The sequence below is a fragment of the Peromyscus maniculatus genome, chromosome 1, assembly GCF_049852395.1.
Source record: "Peromyscus maniculatus bairdii isolate BWxNUB_F1_BW_parent chromosome 1, HU_Pman_BW_mat_3.1, whole genome shotgun sequence".
Lineage (NCBI taxonomy): Eukaryota > Metazoa > Chordata > Mammalia > Rodentia > Cricetidae > Peromyscus > Peromyscus maniculatus.
Genome location: NC_134852.1, coordinates 137,586,618 through 137,605,595, shown reverse-complemented (window position 1 = coordinate 137,605,595; position 18,978 = coordinate 137,586,618). Strand labels below are relative to the sequence as shown.

General features: G+C 52.9%; 2 protein-coding genes across 5 annotated transcripts; both read left to right on the top strand.

Annotated features, from left to right (window-relative positions):
- The first annotated feature begins 267 nt into the window (after positions 1-267).
- Positions 268-11,711, top strand: Tbc1d10b (TBC1 domain family member 10B). Its single transcript, XM_076552882.1, has 9 exons — positions 268-1,448; positions 4,683-4,782; positions 5,054-5,161; positions 5,260-5,366; positions 9,101-9,215; positions 9,314-9,379; positions 9,557-9,746; positions 10,047-10,201; positions 10,287-11,711. Exons 1-9 carry the CDS (start codon positions 511-513, stop codon positions 10,905-10,907), a joined length of 2,400 nt encoding a protein of 799 aa, XP_076408997.1. The 5' UTR covers positions 268-510; the 3' UTR covers positions 10,908-11,711.
- Positions 11,712-13,454: 1,743 nt separating this feature from the next.
- Positions 13,455-17,554, top strand: Cd2bp2 (CD2 cytoplasmic tail binding protein 2). 4 transcript variants are annotated; one of them, XM_006977061.4, is made up of 7 exons: positions 13,455-13,601; positions 14,037-14,143; positions 14,353-14,488; positions 14,607-14,764; positions 14,852-15,287; positions 15,367-15,473; positions 15,557-17,554. In XM_006977061.4, the coding sequence occupies exons 2-7, from the start codon at positions 14,066-14,068 to the stop codon at positions 15,665-15,667; spliced, it is 1,026 nt and encodes a 341-aa protein (XP_006977123.1). In that variant the 5' UTR covers positions 13,455-13,601; positions 14,037-14,065; the 3' UTR covers positions 15,668-17,554. The 4 variants fall into 4 exon arrangements, with proteins under 4 accessions (XP_006977123.1, XP_076409015.1, XP_006977124.1 ...); XM_076552900.1 differs by having other exon boundaries at positions 13,538-13,601; positions 13,976-14,143; XM_006977062.4 differs by having other exon boundaries at positions 13,548-13,659.
- Positions 17,555-18,978: the final 1,424 nt, after the last annotated feature.

The window sequence follows — 18,978 nt, the reverse complement described above, 5'->3', positions numbered from 1 at the left end:
CCTGTCTCCGCCCTCCTCATTTCCTCTTTCTAGACTGCCCGCCCTCTTCCCGCCTCCAACCCCACCCACCCTTCCACCGATTGGCAGGAACCCAGTTTTCTCTCTCCTATTATCAGTCCAGGTCCTCTGGAGAGGGCGGGAGGAGAAGGGGGGGCGGGCCTTCCCTCGCGCAGGCGTAGTCCGCCCGGACTCCGGCGGCTCCTCGGCGTCTGCGCAGGCGCGACGTCGGCAGCCGGCCCCTCGCTGGGAGGGGGCGGCGCGAGCGCGCGAGCAGGGTCGAGAGGCCGGGAGACCCCGGCGCCAGCGCCCCCGACCCCTGGGCCGCCTGCGCGCGCCGCCCGCCGCCCGCCGCCCGCCGCCCGGTCCCGCCCCGCCCCGCCCCGCCCCGGCGCGCGCCGGGCCGCGCCCTTCGCCCTCTCTGCAGCCCGGCCGGGCTGCTCCGGGCGGCCTGAGGGGCGGCGCCTTCTGCGGCCTCCGCGGCGGGGGGGATGTGAGGGGCGGCCCACCGCTATGGAGACGGGCCCGGCGCCCCTGGTGGCCCCGCCGCGCCGTCACGGCGCCTCCGCTGCTGCCCCTTCGCCCCCGCCCCGGGGTTCCCGGGCTGGGCCGATCCTAGTGGTGGCCCCGGGACCGCCGGTGACCACGGCCACGTCTGCCCCGGTCAACCTGGTGGTCCCCGGGGAAGCTCAGCCCGCCTGGGTTCCAGGATCGGCACCGACCACCACGGCCACGGCGGCGGCGACAGAGGCGGCGGCGGCAGAGGCGGCGGCGGCGGGCAGCACGGTGGTGGTGCTCACCCTGGAGGCCTCAGCCGAAGCCGCCAAGACGCAAGAGTCCCCTGCACCGGCGGCGGCAGAGGCAGGAGCAGAGCCGGCGGTCGCCTTGGCTTCGGGGGCCGACGCTCCGAAGACGGAAGAGGCTCGAGCCTCGCCCACCCCAGGACCAGGGACCCCCACTCGGACCCCTTCCAGAACGGCGCCTGGAGCCCTGACTGCCAAACCCCCGGTTGCCCCCAAGCCGGGAACCACAGTGGCTTCAGGAGTGACTGCTCGGGGCGCAGCGGGACAGGTGACAGGTGGACATGGAGCTGCTACGTCGTCGGCCTCGGCCGGGCCCGCGCCGGAGGACCCCGCGGGGCCTGTTGCAGGCCCCCCCGGGACGTGTGAGGCTCCGGTGGCTGTGGTGACGGTGACCCCAGCCCCGGAGCCTGTTGAGAACTTTCAAGATCTGGGCTCCACGTCCAGCCTCGGACCTGGCATCTCTGGGCCTCGAGGGCAAGCCCCGGACACCCTGAGCTACCTGGACTCCGTGAGCCTCATGTCCGGGACCTTGGAGTCCTTGGCGGATGATGTGAGCTCCATGGGTTCGGACTCGGAGATAAATGGGCTGGCCCTGCGCAAGACGGACAAGTATGGTTTCCTTGGGGGCAGCCAGTACTCAGGCAGCCTGTGAGTACACCGTGGACACCCCCCGTGGGGGCTGCCTGCGGAAGCTGGGGTGGGGGGAGGCGAGGTGATGAGCGCCTGGCCAGTCCTGACCCAGGGAGTCATTAGCAGGATCTGTAGTGCTCGGAGCATCCTGGGGCTTCTGTGACTTCAGAGTTGGGGAATCAGGGATCAAGGCAGTTATCTGGGTTTAAGCCTAGACCTTGCCTAGGTCTGTGTCCTTGAGCTAGTGGTGTCCCTGTTCCCGTGCCTCAGTTTCCCCTGTGGATTGAAGAGTTGAATGAGATGATACCTGCTAAGCTGCTAAGCTGCTAGCTGCTTGGTATGAAACTCTTGTTAACAAAAGGCCAAATATTCTGGAAGGTGGGTTGGACCAGGGTTCTGGGAGACACCCTGGGTCCCTGAGGGTCGGAAGGATGCAGGCACCTTCAAAAAGGCAGTAGGCAGAAGGGTGGGGGGAGGAAGTCTGGCTGATGGAGGAGAGGCCCCGAAGGCAGGGCTTCTGTGAGAGAGCAGCCTTGTATTTTCACTGAAGGAAAGGGATGGGGTGGCCTCTTCCCCATTTCCTCATCTCCCCTGCCCTAGTCGAACTTTCCTAGTTCCTTCCAGGGAGGGGCCTGAGTCACTCCTGAGGTGGGGGTGTGATCGCTCTGACTTCTTCCTTCCCCCTCTCTGGATCCTGACCATTGTTCCTGTGCTCTCTTAACCTGCTCCCTAGTCAGTAACCTGGTTAGTCAGTAACCTGGTTAGTTCAGCCTAGAGCATCGCCCAAGGACACCGCAGCCAGGCCTGTACTGAGCACGACTGAAGTAGTACTTTCAGGGAGTTCTGGAGGGAATGCCTAAGCAGTTAGTTTCAATATAGTTGGTTTCAATATAGTTAGCCTAGAGATCAGGGGGTTTTGTGAGCACCTGGATGTGAGAATTCTGCTGAAGAGGCTGTCAATCAGGAAGGTGGGTGGGAGTAATACAGGCAGGACTTATAAGCTAGCAAAACTCAGAAAACTTGATTGGGCATCAGCACTCACCGTCAGAACTCTGACTGACTGAAGTTTGGCCCTGGTCCTTTCTCCTGCACCTTTTTCAGCTTATAAGAAACAAAACCAGCACCCTTGAGTTGCCTCCCTCAAATAACGTGGCTCTGTGTGACCAGTGGACACTCCTCAGTACTAGTCAGAGGAAGGTGGTCAAATTCAGTTTTAGAATATTGCTCCTGTGTCAGGCACGGTGCTGGGTGCCGTTTCTCTCTCTCTGTAACTGTCACTTCAGAATCTGTCTTCCATGCAGAGGAACGACCTCCGAGACAAGGCTGATGGTAATAGACCAGCGCGAACACTCTTCCTCTTACAGGGCAAAGTCCAAGCTTTGTGTGCCAGGCTCTGTTCTAAGTCAGTAGTGGATTATTCAGGCCTATCCACCTGCCAGGAGTGCCCTTCTTCCCTCCTCTGCCTCCTAGTTTCTCTTCACTCTTTTTGGTACACTGCTGATGTCCTTTCCTCCAGGAAGCCTTCCCTGATACTGCCGTCCTCGTAATAACGATCTCTCATGTCACTGCACTTTTCGTGTCCTAGTGAACGTGCACACCCATTCTGTTTGTAAGATTTATCATGTATACAGAAGAGGGCTCCAGATCTGATTACAGATGGTTGTGAGCCACCATGTGGTTGCTGGGAATTGAACTCGGGACCTCTGGAAGAGCAGTTGGTGCTCTTAACCTCTGAGCCATCTCTCCAGCCCCTGTTTGTAAGATTTATCAAAGTTCTTGTGTAGATGGGTGTTTGGCCTGCACTCATGTCTGTGCACCATGTGCGTGCAGTACCCAAGGAGGCAAAGAGAGCTTCAGATCCTCTGGAACTGCAGTTTTTTTCTGGACCTTGGTTAGCTGCCATGTGAGTGCTAGGAACTGAATCCTGGTTCTCCCAGAGCATCCAGTGCTGTTCAAGCTGGGCCATCTCTCCAGTCCTTCCCTCCCTTTGTAAGTGCTGGTGTTCCTAAGGGCAGGAAAGGCCACTTACTCTTCCCAGCTCTGAGAGTGTGGAGCTGATTTCTGACAGAAATGAGAGATGACGTTTAGGGAGTATCTAGCACAAAGTAAATTAATACATGATGAGCTCATATTTAACAGTCTTTTTATGCTCTTTGCTTGGTTGGTTGGTTGGTTGGCTTTGTTTTTTGAGACAGGGTTTCTCTGTGCAGCCCTGGCTGTCCTGGAACTCACTCTGTAGACCAGGCTGGCCTCAAACTCATAGAGATCCACCTGCCTCTGCCTCCCCAGTGCTGGGATTAAAGGTGTGTGCCACCACCACCCAGTTTATGCATTTTTCTTACAGTCCTGGTGAGTATAGGTAGTGGCATCCTGTTTATAGCCGAGGACAACACCCAGGTCACTCACATGTCAGGACTTCCTAGCTGCTAAGGGGCAGAACTGGGTTTTGACTTAGTTTGTGGAATTTCTAAAACCCATGCTCGCTCGCTCGCTCTTCAATTTTGTCTCCTGGAACTGGTTCCTGTACGTAACCAGCCATTCCAGACAGATGGAGCTGACAGAACAGTATCAGGGCAGGAGCATTCATTTGCTTGGGAATCTGGGAAGGTTGCAAAGGGGGGGAGAGGAATCACAGATGGTCCAAGAAATCTCGTGTCTCATAGGCTAAAAACGAGAGGTCACTACGTGTACTAAGTGAGCCCCCGCTATAGGCAATTGAGAAGTCCTTTCGGGTAGATATTATTTTTCTCTACTTTACAAATGAGGAAACTGAGGCCTAGAGAAGTTAAGTGATTTGTTCAAGGTCACGCAATGGATAAATGGTAAAACTAGGACTTAGATCCAGATTTAATACAAAATGTGACTTATATTTAATTATTATTATTTTTGCAGTGCTGGGACTGAATTCAGGGCCCTTCACATGCAAGACAAGCACAGTTCCACTGAGCTACGTCGCTAGCCAGAATGTATCTTGTCAGTATTTACCAAAATTGGATATTTTAGAAATGGGATTTGAATTTTGTGTGTAAAGATCCAGTAGAAAAGGAAGCCTTTATAATGTGGTGGACAAGGCTTTAGATGGCCAAATATTCAGACTTTTGATCTCACACAATTTCTAGTTTTTCAGTTGAACCTGAGGGAACTGGCTGGCTCAGTTTCCCCAGTAGCCTGGGCTCTGTACTACTGCCACTGACCTCTTCCATACTTACTCTGATTCTGATTCTGATTCTGATTCTGATTCTGATTCTGCAGAGAGAGCTCTATTCCTGTGGATGTGGCTCGGCAGAGGGAGCTCAAATGGCTGGAAATGTTCAGTAACTGGGATAAGTGGCTGTCACGGCGTTTCCAGAAGGTTTGAGGGCTGTATGGTGGGTTGGGCAATGTGCAAGGGTGGGGGAGAGGCAGTGCTGGAAAGCCTAGGAAACTCTGCCCTCCTAACACATTGAAGATCAGTGGTGCTTTAGGCCTTGGAAGGAGGAGCTTTAAACTGTAGCCAGGCCAGGTCCAGCTTTGTCGCATCTGGCATGTGGGAGGAATGTCTCTGGGAGCCTGATGGCTGGTGGGGAAAGCTTGGAGAATGTTCCAGCCATGAAGCTGTCACCCTTGATGCTACTCTGCCTTAGGTAAAACTTCGCTGCCGGAAAGGGATCCCCTCATCTCTCAGAGCCAAGGCCTGGCAGTACCTGTCTAATAGCAAGGAACTTTTGGAGCAGAACCCGGGCAAGTTTGAGGTTTGTGCAACTCCAAGGTGTGGGGACACATGGCAATGTCTCTGTAGGAGAAATCAGTTCTTCCAGATCCTGAGGTAATCCCGGCTCTCCTATTGTAGGAGCTGGAACGGGCCCCTGGGGACCCCAAGTGGCTGGATGTGATTGAGAAGGACTTGCATCGCCAATTCCCTTTCCATGAAATGTTTGCTGCTCGAGGAGGGCATGGGTAAGAGCCTGACTGTGTGGGTCAGTTAGCAAACGTCTGTGAAGGTTCTGGGTAGACACAGGTAGATACAGGGCTTGGTCCAAGCAATTCTTGCCCTCTAGGGTTCTTATAAGACTGATTGTTAATCGGTTGAGTGTCAAGTAGTGTTAAGTGTCTAGGGAGATTCTAATGTGGCCTTTGTGTAGCACATCAAGGACTATTGAAGTTGTATTTGTGCTGGGTTTTAAAAGATAGTTGGGTCTAGGACAGGGTAGGATTTTCTTCCATGAGAAGTTCCATAAGCAGTGTCTGGACAGTGGGGTTTTATAGTGCTGAATCTGGAAGTTTGGGTCAGTTCACTAAGAGCCAAAGCACTTGGATTTTTGTTCTGTAGGTTAAGCTTCCTCAAGATGAAATATAGGTACCACTCCTTATTAGTATACAAGGTGATCTTATATGTTGTTATATGGCCTTTCTGTTGTGTTGGAGCTCATACTTAGGGCCTCTCATATGCTAGGCAAGTCTTCTACCTCTGAGCTATGTTCTCAGCCCTAGATGAACATTTTTCTTTCCTTATGTAATATAAAAAACAATATGTATGTATTGTTTGTTTTTTTCTTTGAGACAGGGTCTGACTATGTAGACCATACTGGCTTCAAAATCATATCTATCTCTGCCTCCCAAGTGCTAAGATTAAAAAGCATGCCACCACTACCATAGACAGTGTGAGGTGTTTTTTTTTTAATTAGAATGACCTTGAACTTGCTAGGTAGCCCAGAGTGATCTGAACTCAGTATTCTGCTGAAGTCTCCCAAGTGCTAGGATTATAGATATGTACCACCATGCCTAGCTTAAATAAACGGTCATCTTTTAACAAATAACAGTTGAGTACCTACTTCTGCCAAGCACTGTTCCAGTCACAGATGACAGCGATGGGCTAAACCCCAAATCCCTTTGTGTGGGAATAGACAGTCCCAGATGAAGGGGAGCGTGTGTGTGTGTGTGTGTGTGTGTGTGTGTGTGTGTGTGTGTGTGTGTGTGTGTGAAGTAGTGGAGAGGGGTCTGAAGTTCTGACGGAGGATGGAGATCGTGTGGGTTACATGAACAGTCAGTGTGAGAGACTTGCTACTTGCTAGTAAAGATCAGAGAATTGCGGGGACAGGTAGGTTTGGGGTTACGTCAGTAGTTTAAGAGTCAGACCTGGTAGCTCATGCCTGTAGTCTCAGGTACTTAGGCAGACTTTTATGTGTTGGGGTGGGAGTTGGGTATCAAATCAACACTTAGGAAGCCGAGGCAGGAAGATTGCCATGAATTTAAGGCCAGTCTTACATCTTGAGTTCCAGGACAGTTTGGCTAGAGTAAGAGTCTGTCTCAAACTAGGAGGGGGTTGCTTATTGGACATCCAGGGCATGTACCAAAATCCAGGTACCCAATAAATTATAAGTCTGAATTTCAGGAAAATAGTTTAAATTGGCAATAAATTGGGAATTGAAAGTGTGCTTATGGAGGGATTCGACTCCCCCATGGAACAAGATGAGGTCACAGAGCCACAAGTATAGACTCAAAAGGAAGATGTGACCTGGTGTGGTGGGCACACCTTCTAATTCCAGTACTGGGTAGGCAAAGGCAGGTGGATCCAGTCTATAACATAGTGAGTCTTAGGCCAGCCAGGCATGCATAGCGAGACCTGTCTCAAAAAAAAAAAAAGGAAGGTAAGCAAGCAAGCTTGAGCCCTGAAGTACTAATGCTTTGCGGGTGAGACGATGAACACAATGACAGAGGACACCAGGGCCAGAAGGGAGAGTCTGACTCTGAAAGAAAGTGAAGAGGAGCCTCAAGGACCCACTGCAGGAAATGGTGCTGAGGGATGAGGACATCAAATCTGAGAATTAGTCAGTTAGTTTGGACGTGACACTGTATAAGTCATTAGTGACTTTTTTTTGAGACAGTCTTGCATTTATAGCTGAGCTAGCCTCATAGTTCCAGAAATCTTCAGCCTGCCTCAGCCTCTTGAGTCCTGGAGTTAAAGGTGTGAGCCACTCCAGCTGGCTTCTTAATGATTTGATAAAGAAACTTTTGGGGAGCAGTAGGCGAATGCCTGAGGAAAGTACAGGAGGAGGAGAAGGACACAGGACAGTGAGTGTAGTTCCTAGAGCTGCTTGGCTGACTAGGTAAGGAGAGAAAGTGTGTTCCTTGGGGGGAGAGTGGGATGAAGGGACATAAGAGTGAGGGTCAGTGAGGAGGCTGAGTGGATAAAGGCACTTGATTTACAAGCCTGACAACCTCAGTAAGAAAAAAAAAGAAGAAACAGCAGGCCTGGACATGTAGCTTAGTGATTGAATGCTTGCCTAGCATGCACAAAGCCCTGGGTTCAAACCTAGAGCTGCAGAAGAAATAATTTGAAAAGCAGATTACTACTATGCTGATGGGAATGATTTAATAGAAAAATGGATAAAGCAGAAAAGAGGGCACACTCACAGCAGAAAGGAAGGCTGGGATCTAGTCATAGGCAGAAGGGTGCATATGGTGGAGGCTACATTTGTGTATGTTTGGTGCCAGAGGATGTCAGAAGAGGTGTGGGATCATCTGGAACTGGAATTACAGATGGTTGTGAGTCACCATGGATGTGGGTACTGGGAGCTGAACTTGGGTCCTCTGCAAGAGCAAAAAGTGCTTTTTAACTACTGAGCCCTTTCTCTAACTACAGTATTTTGTTAGTGTTAGTTTGGTATAGATTACTTTTACTATGTATCAGGTAAAATAATCAGCATCATCAAATACGTTATTTCATTAGAACTTTTGCGAAGTAAATACAAAGTAAGTAAATAGGGCGGGAATGTAGCTCATCCAGTAGAGTGCTTGTCTAGCATGCACGAAGCTCTGAGTGATTTTCAGCACCACAGAAAACTAAGTGTGATGGTCCATATCTTTAATCCTGGTACTAGAGAGATGGAGGCAGGAGGATCAGGATTCAGGACCATTTTTGGGTACAAAGGGTTAGAACCCAGCAAGGGCTACGTGAAACCCCACCTCAAAAAATTTTTAAAGTAATAGTGATGTAGTTGCAGATAAGACATAAACGACTGGATTTGGGGTGGTGCTAAAATAAGCAGTATTAGCATTATGACTGGAAGCAGGGAGATCTGGGAGGTCCATAGATATTTTGACTTTGAGATAGAAGTCAGAGAAGAAGCTATGGAGGGGAAGAGAACAGATGTCACTGAAGTTCAGGATACAGTATGGCTCAGACTTGGTAGCTGCCCTCTGGGAAGCTGCTCTGGAGTAGATGGAACTATTAGATATGATGGAACTCAGCAGAGGAAAGAAGGGCTGGAGCACAGATCTGGTTCAGTCCAGAGATAAGAGAAGATGTGAAGTCCAGCTGGTTTCCTGGCCTTCACCAAGAACCAGGATTCTCTGACATGCTGGGAGGTCTGATGAAATCCAGTGAAACAGATAACCCTGTTGATTGCCTGCCCTGGGTTCCAGAGAAGGGCTGATACTGTGGCTATTGACAGGTCCCTGGAGAATGTGACCGTGATTGCTTTGGGGGTGGGTGCAGAGGAGAAGGAAATGGGTAGGAAGTTTATGGGGTGTGCAGCCCAGGGTAAAAGGCTAGGGCCTAGTGGTGGGCAGGTCTGGGAAGACAGCGGCTAAGTGGTGGTAAAGCTCCATAGACTAACTGGGGACTTGCTGTGAGGGTTTGGGTCCAGTTTGGGGCGGGTGTGACGGCTGCCATCTCGTCACTCACTTAGGCAACAGGACCTGTACCGCATCCTGAAGGCCTACACCATCTACAGGCCTGATGAGGGTTACTGCCAGGCCCAGGCCCCCGTGGCTGCAGTCCTGCTCATGCACATGCCTGCTGAGGTCAGCGTGTGGACCTGGGGGCGGGGGTGGGATGGGAGGGCTGCCTCCTCCCCGCTTCTCAGGCCCCATCCCTGCCTCCTTGTTCTTGCCCTTCGCAGCAAGCCTTCTGGTGCCTGGTACAGATCTGCGACAAGTACCTCCCAGGTTACTACAGTGCGGGGCTGGTGAGTGTCGGGAAGCTGGGTGTGCTGGGCTCTGACTCCCCACGGCTGCCCTAGGGCCTTGCCTTGCCTCATTTGTCCTGTTCCTCTACCACTGAGGCTCAGCCACCCTCTTAGGTTTCATTGTGCCCCGAGGGAACTTAGCAAGATGTTTCTCATTGCTCTTCCCACCACTTCTAGGAGGCCATTCAGTTGGACGGAGAAATCTTTTTTGCGCTCCTGCGCCGGGCTTCCCCGCTGGCACATCGGCATCTCCGGCGGCAGCGCATTGACCCCGTGCTCTACATGACAGAATGGTTCATGTGCATCTTTGCCCGCACCCTCCCCTGGGCTTCAGTGCTGCGTGTCTGGGACATGTTTTTCTGTGAAGGTATTTCAGTGGCCTCCTACGCTGAGGGGGGCTAGGATTTGTCACTTTATTGGTAGCCCATGGACAAAAGTATTGTTGGGCCCAAGCTTCAGAATACGCAGTCTGCAGGCAGGAAAAACAGGACCCGTCTTGATTCAAGCCGCCAGCCTAGAGTCTGCTTGCGCTCTAGAAACCTGCAACCTGTAGCAGCTTCCTTCACCTGTAAGGCGGGCAGTCAACAGCAGCAGGGACTGTCTTCTCTACATGAGACAGGCTGAGGTCCTGGACCTGATCTCTCTTTGCGCCCCTCTGACCCTGTAGGCGTTAAGATCATCTTCCGAGTGGCTCTGGTCTTGCTGAGACACACTTTGGGTACTGTGGAGAAGCTTCGTTCCTGTCAAGGCATGTATGAGACCATGGAGCAGCTTCGAAACCTGCCACAACAGTGCATGCAGGAGGACTTCCTGGTGCATGAGGTAGGCCTTGGCCTCAGCACCCCTTGATCCGCCTCAGCCCATACCCACACCCGTCTATACTCTGGCTCCCATGTCTTCTGTCTAGGTAACCAACCTCCCAGTGACAGAAACATTGATTGAGCGAGAGAATGCAGCCCAGCTGAAGAAGTGGCGGGAGACCAGGGGAGAGCTACAGTACCGGCCCTCACGGCGACTGCACGGCTCCCGAGCCATCCACGAGGAGCGCAGGCGGCAGCAGCCACCCCTGGGCCCTTCCTCCAGCCTCCTCAGCCTCCCTAGTCTTAAGAGCAGAGGCTCCCGTGCAGCTGGAGGGGCTCCTTCCCCACCACCTCCTGTCCGCAGGGCGAGTGCCGGCCCCGTCCCTGGGGCCGTCGTCACTGCTGAGGGACTGCATCCGTCACTTCCTTCGCCCACTGGCAACAGCACCCCACTAGGCACCAGCAAGGAGGCACGGCGGCAGGAGAAAGAGCGGCAGAAACAGGAGAAAGAGCGAGAGAAGGAGCGGCAGCGTCAGGAGAAGGAGCGGCAGAAGTGGGAAAAGGAGCAGGAGAAGGAGCAGCAGAAGCAGGAGAAGGAGCGGCAGAAACAGGAGAAGAAGGGCCGGAAACTTTCCCTGCGTCGAAAGGCAGATGGCCCTCCTGCACCCCATGATGGTGGGGACAGGTCTGAGTCTGCGTCTGAAGCCCGGCAGGATGCTTACTTCTGACCTCTTGCTGGGTCGGGATGACATGGCCTGGCAGGGGTGTTCTCCCAGCTCCCTTGGCAGGCTCTTCCTTTTTCTGAGGAAAGTGGCTTGATTCCCCCTGACTCCTTGCCAGCTGCTGATCCTACATGGCCAGGACAGCCACAGTGCATGGGACAGCTATATTTCCTAGGGTAGCAGTGACCAAGTCTGGAGACTCTTCGTCCACTTAGGCCCAGCTTGGGTCTCTGTCAGGCCTACGAATTCCTTCTGGGGTGCTGCCTTCATTTGCCGTTTGTCACAGGGCTGACTCTTGGCAATGACAGTTAGCAGTTGCGGATTCTTACACTCCAGTGGCTTCCCTTAGATGGTGGAGCTAGGTTCCTTTTCCTGTCTTGGGGCCCTGCCTGTCACCCCACTGTCTTTCTGGGTGCCAAGGCTGTTTTCTCTCTCCTGGATATCCTTGTGTTGTAATTATGTACAGAAGGTCAGGTTGGCCTGGGGTGGAGTGCTCTGACCTGTGTTCCACAGTGCTCCAGTTTATTTAAGGGGACATGCAAGGAAATGTCCTCCATTTCCTTTCCACCTGTGTCCTGCTCTCCTCCTAATCCACTTGCTTTGTATGCTCAGGCCTCTCTGCTGCCTCATCAGGAAGCCTGTCTCATTTTGTCCCTTTCCAGCCATCAAGCCCCTCTCTGAGTAAGGGTCTTCCCTTGAGTCCAGGGGTGGAACCCAATGTTTACATTCTCTTCTGTCTTGGTCCCATCCCAGTGGTGGTTTTGTGGCGCTTTGAGGAACCGGAAAAAGAACCTGCTGTTATACCTGGAACTGTCTCCTGCCTTGTTATTTAAAGAGGGCTTTGGAGCCGGGCGGTGGTGGCGGCGGCGGCGCACGCCTTTAATCCCAGCACTCGGGAGGCAGAGCCAGGCGGATCTCTGCGAGTTCGAGGCCAGCCTGGGTTACCAAGTGAGTTCCAGGAAAGGCGCAAAGCTACGCAGAGAAACCCTGTCTCGAAAAAACCAAAAAATAAATAAATAAATAAATAAATAAATAAAAAAATAAAGAGGGCTTTGGGGTAAGGGGAGCCAGGAAGAAAGTCTGAGTCTCCATAAGTGCAGTCTGCTGACCTTAGCAGGTACATCTAGACCCTTGCTCCATCTCTGATCGACAAGCATAGTGGTCCACCTCCTGCCTCAGCTTTGAGATCTGCTGCCTCAACTATCACTGGTTTCCTGGGACAGCTCAAAGCACTGGGATCTCCTTTCCGACATGCTTGTGCAACTCCTAGAAGCTGAAGGGGGCTGCAAACCCAGTCTTCAGACTGCGCTAAGCTCTTGGTCAGCGGCTTGGCACAGTTCCTGGTACTGCATTAGAAATTAGGGTGGACTAGCTGCCTTCAGTTCATCTCAGCAGGTGCTTTTTGTGGCTACCTTGTGCCCCCCACCCACCCTTCTGCCCAGGGGTCAGGATAGTAACGGCATGGGGTTCTGCGGCCCTGAGGTGGAGCTCCTCTTGGCAGTTCTTCAGCAGGAGGAGGCCCGGGTGTGTGGTCTCCAGGTAGAAGAGGAAGTTCCCTCCCGGATGAACCAGCAGTGCTGAGAGCTGGTGTTTCAGGCTCCTTAGCAAGATGTCCTGGTCGAGGACCTGTGTTCTGTGCTCATGCAAGAAACTGAGGACACATTTCCAGTGAAATTTCATGGTGATTCAGAATGGAGAAAATCCTGGAGGAGAAAGGTGTGGTCCGTCTGGCCACCCTCATCTAGCTCCTGCAGGATCACCTGAGCTAGCTAGCCTGGGGGTGGAGGTGTTCTGGCTCTGAGTCGTTCCCAAGAGCTCCATATCTAGACCTCCCTCTACGGGGAAGACCTCACCTGGCTCCACCTCTGGCGGAGCCGGATTCCATCACCTCGCAGTTTGCTCAAGGGTGGGGTAGGCTTCACTTTGCAATTAGTTCAAGAGCTTTTCTGGGTGTACCTGAGAGCAGGACATTGGGTTTCTGGCTGAGTGCAGGGCACCAGTGTCAGTGCCACCTCTTGTGATGGCTGTTCCGCTGCAGAAACCAGGAATTGAGTAGGGAACAGACTTGCAGCAAATGACTTCCTGGGTCCTAAAAGGAGCTGGGTCTGGAAAGTGCCCAAGTGCTGACAATCAGAAACAGCACGCAGGAAGAAAAGGATTTTTCTTTAAAGAGTCTCACGTTGTGTCCCCGTTGGGCTCAATCTCGCGACAATCAATGCTGCCTCTCTTTCCCGAGGGCTGGGACTGTGTCAAGCTTGCAGAGCCGGGTTTCTCCTGAACGCCGCTGGGCGCAAAGAACCCACCTATAACGTCAAGCTGGAGCCACAGCCTCGGCTCGGCCTTGGTCCTCTCCCCCCCAGGCCTTCGCCACCTCTTTAAGCAGACAGCGACACGTCCCCACCAGAGCCCGCACTGCAGAGGAATAACAAACACTTCCCGCCATCCTCAAAGCCCGGGGAGGCAGGTATACAAGAGTTCACGCGAGTCTTCTTTCGACCTTACGTCACTTCCTGCGGAGACTGCCCCGGCTAAAGGTACACATCCGCCTGTTCCGACAGTCTTTTGGATAGGAGTGAAGCCACTTCCGGCCCTCATGGCGTCCTCCATAATCTCCTTCCGGGTGGTGGAGGCGAGCGCCCCGGATGTAATACTGGCGAAAGCATCTTTCCTTTTCTTCCCCGCCTGACCCTGGGTTCCTAGGTGAGCACCGGTCGGCAAGCCTGTTCGAATCCCTGCGGATTTGCGTCCTCCTTAACCTGTACGCCGACTCCAACATGGTCGGGCAGTCGCTGCGTGGAACTGAGGGCTCGAAGCGCCTGGGGCGCCAGCTCTGGGGTCCGCCCGGCCTCAGGGCACTCGGGTGGGCGGGCTGGCCGAGTTCTGGACTCCGGGCGGGTGGCAGTGGTGACGCCGGGGGAGCCTGGCCCTCTCCTGGGTGGGCGTACCCACGGGTCCACGCGGGGCGGAGATCCTTCGCGTCCCCTCCTTTGCGCGGCTCTGAGTGCCACACCGGTTCCAGGCGCCCTGCCTGCAGCTCCCCTTTCAGGTGGTTTATTGTTGTTCTTGGTGCCTAGGCGCTCTCGCGGCCGGCTCTCCTTACCCAGTTTCCTGACTCCATCCGTATCTTTATCCGAGGTCCCGCTGGAGGAAGGGTTCCGTCAGTCATGCCAAAGAGGAAAGTGACTTTTCAAGGTGTGGGAGATGAGGATGATGAAGATGAAATCAGTGTCGCCAAAAAGAAGGTGAGATGGTCAGACTCCTAAGTTCTGTGGAGGACTGAGGGGAAATAAGAGGGAGGAGTCTGCTGGGAGGAAAGCCTAGAGAGGAAATAGAGGGTTAGTTTTCCCTGGTGCACTGGGTTTGGGAGGTTTCCAGCCTGGGTACCGATCCTGGAATATTTGGGAAACTAGCCAGTCGATTGAATTTCTCATTTGCTGCTTCCTCCTCACAGCTGGTGGACCCTGTGGCTGGAGCAGGGGGTCCTGGGAGCCGCTTCAAAGGCAAACACTCTTTGGACAGTGACGAGGAGGATGATGATGAGGAGGGGTCCAGCAAGTACGATATCCTGGCCTCCGAGGATGTAGAAGGTGAGCTGTTCCCAAAGCGTTAGCTGTGCTGGAGGGACAAGTCTGAATGTTGGAGGCGGGAGGCGGGCCTGCTTCTTTTTTGCCTGCCTAGCATGGGGTCCCCGTGTCTTGGTTGCAGGTCAGGAAGCAGCTACTCTCCCTAGTGAGGGAGGTGTGAGGATCACACCCTTCAACCTACAGGAAGAGATGGAGGAAGGCCACTTTGACGCCGACGGCAACTACTTCCTGAACCAGGATGCGCAGATCCGAGACAGCTGGTTGGACAACATTGACTGGGTGTGGCCCAGGGGCCGGGAACGGAGGTGCTGGGCCTGGGCCCTGGTGGAAGTTTTGTGGGAAATACTAATTATCTTTCCCTTGTAGGTGAGGATCAAGGAGCGGCCACCTGACAAGCACCAGGTGTCAGACTCGGAGGAGGAAGACAGCCTGGGTCAGACTCCAATGAGTGCCCAGGCCCTCCTGGAGGGACTGTTGGAGCTGCTGTTGCCAAGAGAGACAGTAGCCGGAGCTCTTAGACGCCTGGGGGCCCGAGGAGGGGGCAAAGGGGACAGCAAGGGGACCGGGCGGCCCAGCTCCCCACAGCGCCTGGACCGGCTCTCGGGGTTGGCCGATCAAATGGTGGCCCGAGGCAACCTCGGCGTATACCAGGAGACAAGGGAACGGCTGGCCATGCGACTGAAGGGCTTGGGGTGTCGGACCCAGGGCTCCCACGACCCCACGCCTCCACCCTCCCTGGACATGTTTGCCGAGGAAGTGACCGAGGGGGAGCTGGAAACCCCAACCCCTGCCCATAAAGGAGGTAAGTTTGGCGGGCAGAGGAGGGGGCCGTGTGGTCAGGAGACCGGGCGCCTGAGGCCCAAGTACCGTTGTTGTTTTAGAAGCAGAGTCGGTGGGAGATGGTCTGATGGATGTGATGTGGGAGTACAAGTGGGAGAATACGGGGGACGCAGAGCTGTACGGACCGTTCACCAGCGCCCAGATGCAGGTAGGCCCCTCCTCCTTCTCCATCCTCCTCCGCCCTCCCCCGCGCCTGTCACCTTTCCTCAGCTTGGTCCTCTCTTCCTGCAGACTTGGGTGAGTGAAGGCTACTTCCCCGATGGTGTCTATTGCCGGAAGCTGGACCCTCCAGGCGGTCAGTTCTACAATTCCAAACGCATTGACTTTGATCTCTACACATGAGCCTCCCAAGGGCCCAGCATGGCAGCCCTCTCTTTCTCGGACTTGCCAGAGGAGGCCCCAGCTGCCCTGGGCAGTGAGGATCTTGGAAGCTACTTTTCAGCCAGTTTCCCTTTCCCAATAAAAGCCTGAGTGTGCATCAGGGCCTGGACTGTGCTGATAGCCAGAAGCTGGGGCTCTTCACAGCTCCTGTTGGCCTCACCTGGTCCTGAGTGTTTCCTCCCAAGAGACTGCCTCAGGTGCTTCTCTGGTGTCTTGGACCACCTCAGATGTTTTCCCGCCTTGGCAGTGGTAGGGCCGGTCGGGTGCCCTGTGACTTGTCATGTTAAGTTCCCTTCACTCTGTTCTCCCGTATCCCCTGCAAGTCCTTGGTCTGCTGACCTTTGGCCTTTAGGACCTCCGGTTCTCTGGCCTGGCGGCCCCCTTGCTCGTAACTGGAACATTTGAGGGAGTTTGGGATCCTATCGGCAGTGCACAGGAGCCTCTTAAACATGGGTTCTCCTCTCCCAGTCTGAGTTTTGTGGCCCTTGCAGTAGTTCCCGCAGCTCGTAGGTAAAGTATGAACTTAGTAGTCCTCCAGAGCCACTTGGGCCACCATGCACAGAGGGCCAGTGACTTCCTGGAGGTCACAGAGTAAATTAGGGAGCTGGCCCAGACCCAGTGAGCTGCTTCCCCTGACCTTTCTCGGCAGAAAGCTTTGCTTCCTTGGCCTCTCAGGCCCTGCAGCTTACATTTTCTGGGCTCCCACATCTCGGGTGTAGGGCTGGTGCCTTGAGGAAACATCCCTGGACTCTTGTCCTGCCAGGAAGCGGAGTGCAGTGGAGGGCTGTGGGACAGACAGGGACCTAACAACAGTACTTCACACGCACATGCACACGCACACGCACACGCACACGCACACCCAGGGTGCTCTGTGCCCACCTCCCCTGTACACGAGAGGTACCCTGAGAGCTACAGACTAGCAGGACCAGGCTAGGAACTTGGAGAATAGGGGCTTTGGCTTGGTTGGGGCTGCTTGATGCAGAGACCTCCGACTTCTGTAACAATTAGGCCCTGTGTACTGCCAGCCTAGACCACAGTGTCTTTGACTTCGAGAAGCCCATTAGTGGTGAGCCATCTCTTAATGTTAGTGTAAGGTGTTACTGGTTAAAGGATGGACTTGCTTTCCGGATAGTAGAAGGGAAAAGCTGGTGTCTAGGGATGGGTGAAATCCTGCCGTGTCCGTAGCCCGAGTGAGTTCACAAGTGTTGGGTGAGATGGACACCAAGTGCTTTCCCTAGGTGTCCTCCAGGTTCCTCAGATTTGACCGGTCTGAGCTGATTTCTTCCCCTTAACTGCTTTCTGAGTGCATTCGCTGTTGACATCCATGAGGGGGCAGAATATCAATCCCTAAGATACCCACTCCTGACCCCAGACCCTGTGAATATCACGTTACGCTTTATGTGGCAGAGGGAAGGGGGCTGTGCAGGTTTGGTGAAGTTGATTTTTTTTTCCTTAAATTTTTTGAGGTGGGGGTCTCACTGTGTAGCCCTGGCTGACCTGGAACTCACAAGAGATCTACCTGCCTCCACCTACTAAGTGTTGAGATTAAAGGTGTGAGCCACATGCTGAACAAAATTGAGAATCCTTGAAACCAGGAGATTACCTTTGATTATTGGGTTGGGACCATTGTAGTCACTGGGTCCTTATGCTGGAAAAGGAACTGAGAGACTCCCAGCAAAAGAGCAGAGGACTATGTCTGAAGGATGGAAGAGAGGAGTGTGTGTCAGGGTGGAGAAACGGAAAATACAGAAGATGGGTTCTTCTCAGGCGAGTGCAGTGCAGCAGTGATAAACCAACTTTGGACTTGTAACCTCCAGAATTGTAAGATAATAAATCTGTGGTAAGCCACTTGAGTTGTGGTCATTTGATAAAGCACCAGTGGGAGATGAATACACACCTACTTGGGGGAGCCACGACTGTAGATGTAACCAATCGTCTTATTAAAATAAGAAACACAGAGCCAATGTAAAAGAGAAAGCCGAGAGGTCAGAGCTCAGAGATAAAATCTTACCTCCTGCAGTGCTCCTAGCTTCCCCGAGAGAGAGCTTCTTCCTGTTTGTCTGTCTTTAAATAGTTCTGCCTTCTCATTGGTTGTAAACCCAACCACATGACTGCCTTGTCACTGCCTGTAAGTACCGCCCTCCAGATCTTAAAGGCGTATGTCTCCAATACTGGCTGTATCCCTGAACACATAGAAATCTACCTAGCTCTTCTAACCACCACTCTCTTGTTATGGCTCTAATAGCTCTGACCCCAGGGCAACTTTATTAACATAAAATTAAAATCACATTTCAGTACAAATAAAATATCACCATACACGACCACCTTGGAATCCTATTAGTGCCTCACCACAGAGGTCTTGGTAGTTCTCCCATCTAAGCACCAGCCAGGCCCAGCCCCGCTTAGCTTTGGGATTGGACACAACATTCAAAGTGGAATGACCATGGACTCTCTCAGCACAAAGCCAGTAATTGTTTGAGTGGGTTTTGGTTTTGTGTTGTTTAGTTTTTTTGAGACAGGGTCTCTCTATACTCTGGCTGTCCTGGATTTCACTATGTAGACAGGTTAGTCTTGAACTTACAGAGATCCACCTGTCTCTGCTTCCCAAGTGCTAGGTAAATTCCCTCCCTCCCAAATAATAAAACTACAATGTAGTAAAAAAAAAAAAAAAAGGGGGGGGGGGGTAGAGAGATGCCTGGGCAGTTAAAAGGACCAAGGTTTGATGCTTAGTACTTAGACATTGACTCACAGTCGTCTAAAGTGGGTTCCAGGGAATGTCATGCTCTCTAGCTTCTGCAGGCATGAGGCACATATGTGGTACAGACAACATGTAGGCAAATCACCCATACACATAATATTAAAAAAATTGTTTAATTAAAACAACTGAGCCGTTTGACTTTAGCTGACGACTCCTTCTCTAGCCCTGGCGGCCTCCGCCAACACCGTCTCTAGATTTGTGGGTGTTTTGGATAAATGGAACCATACAGTGTATGATCTCTCTCGCTTCTTATACCTGTTTTTAGAGTTTATGCATGGTGTAGTATGTAACTTGATTTATTTATTTATTTTTGGATGGGTTTCTCTGTGTAGCTCTGGCTAGCCTGGAACTCACTCTGTAGACCAAGGCTCCGCCACCACGGCAGCCCCAGTACTTCGTTCTTTGTTGTTTGGATGGATGGCAGGTTACTATTACCTAGGCTTCACGTTTTATTTGGATTTTACTGGTTTTCCCCTACAGTCCTGTATTTTTATTCTTGAATGTGATGCAAGAG

Excerpts from the sequence above, each read along its gene's own strand:
- Cd2bp2 (XM_006977061.4), top strand. The coding sequence starts at position 14,066 with ATGCCAAAGAGGAAAGTGACTTTTCAAGGTGTGGGAGATGAGGATGAT. Across the intron at positions 14,144-14,352 it reads TCAGTGTCGCCAAAAAGAAG|CTGGTGGACCCTGTGGCTGG; the intron begins GTGAGATGGTCA and ends TCCTCCTCACAG. Across the intron at positions 14,765-14,851 it reads GGTTGGACAACATTGACTGG|GTGAGGATCAAGGAGCGGCC; the intron begins GTGTGGCCCAGG and ends TTTCCCTTGTAG.
- Tbc1d10b (XM_076552882.1), top strand. The coding sequence starts at position 511 with ATGGAGACGGGCCCGGCGCCCCTGGTGGCCCCGCCGCGCCGTCACGGC. Across the intron at positions 9,216-9,313 it reads TCATGCACATGCCTGCTGAG|CAAGCCTTCTGGTGCCTGGT; the intron begins GTCAGCGTGTGG and ends TGCCCTTCGCAG. Across the intron at positions 9,747-10,046 it reads GGACATGTTTTTCTGTGAAG|GCGTTAAGATCATCTTCCGA; the intron begins GTATTTCAGTGG and ends CTGACCCTGTAG.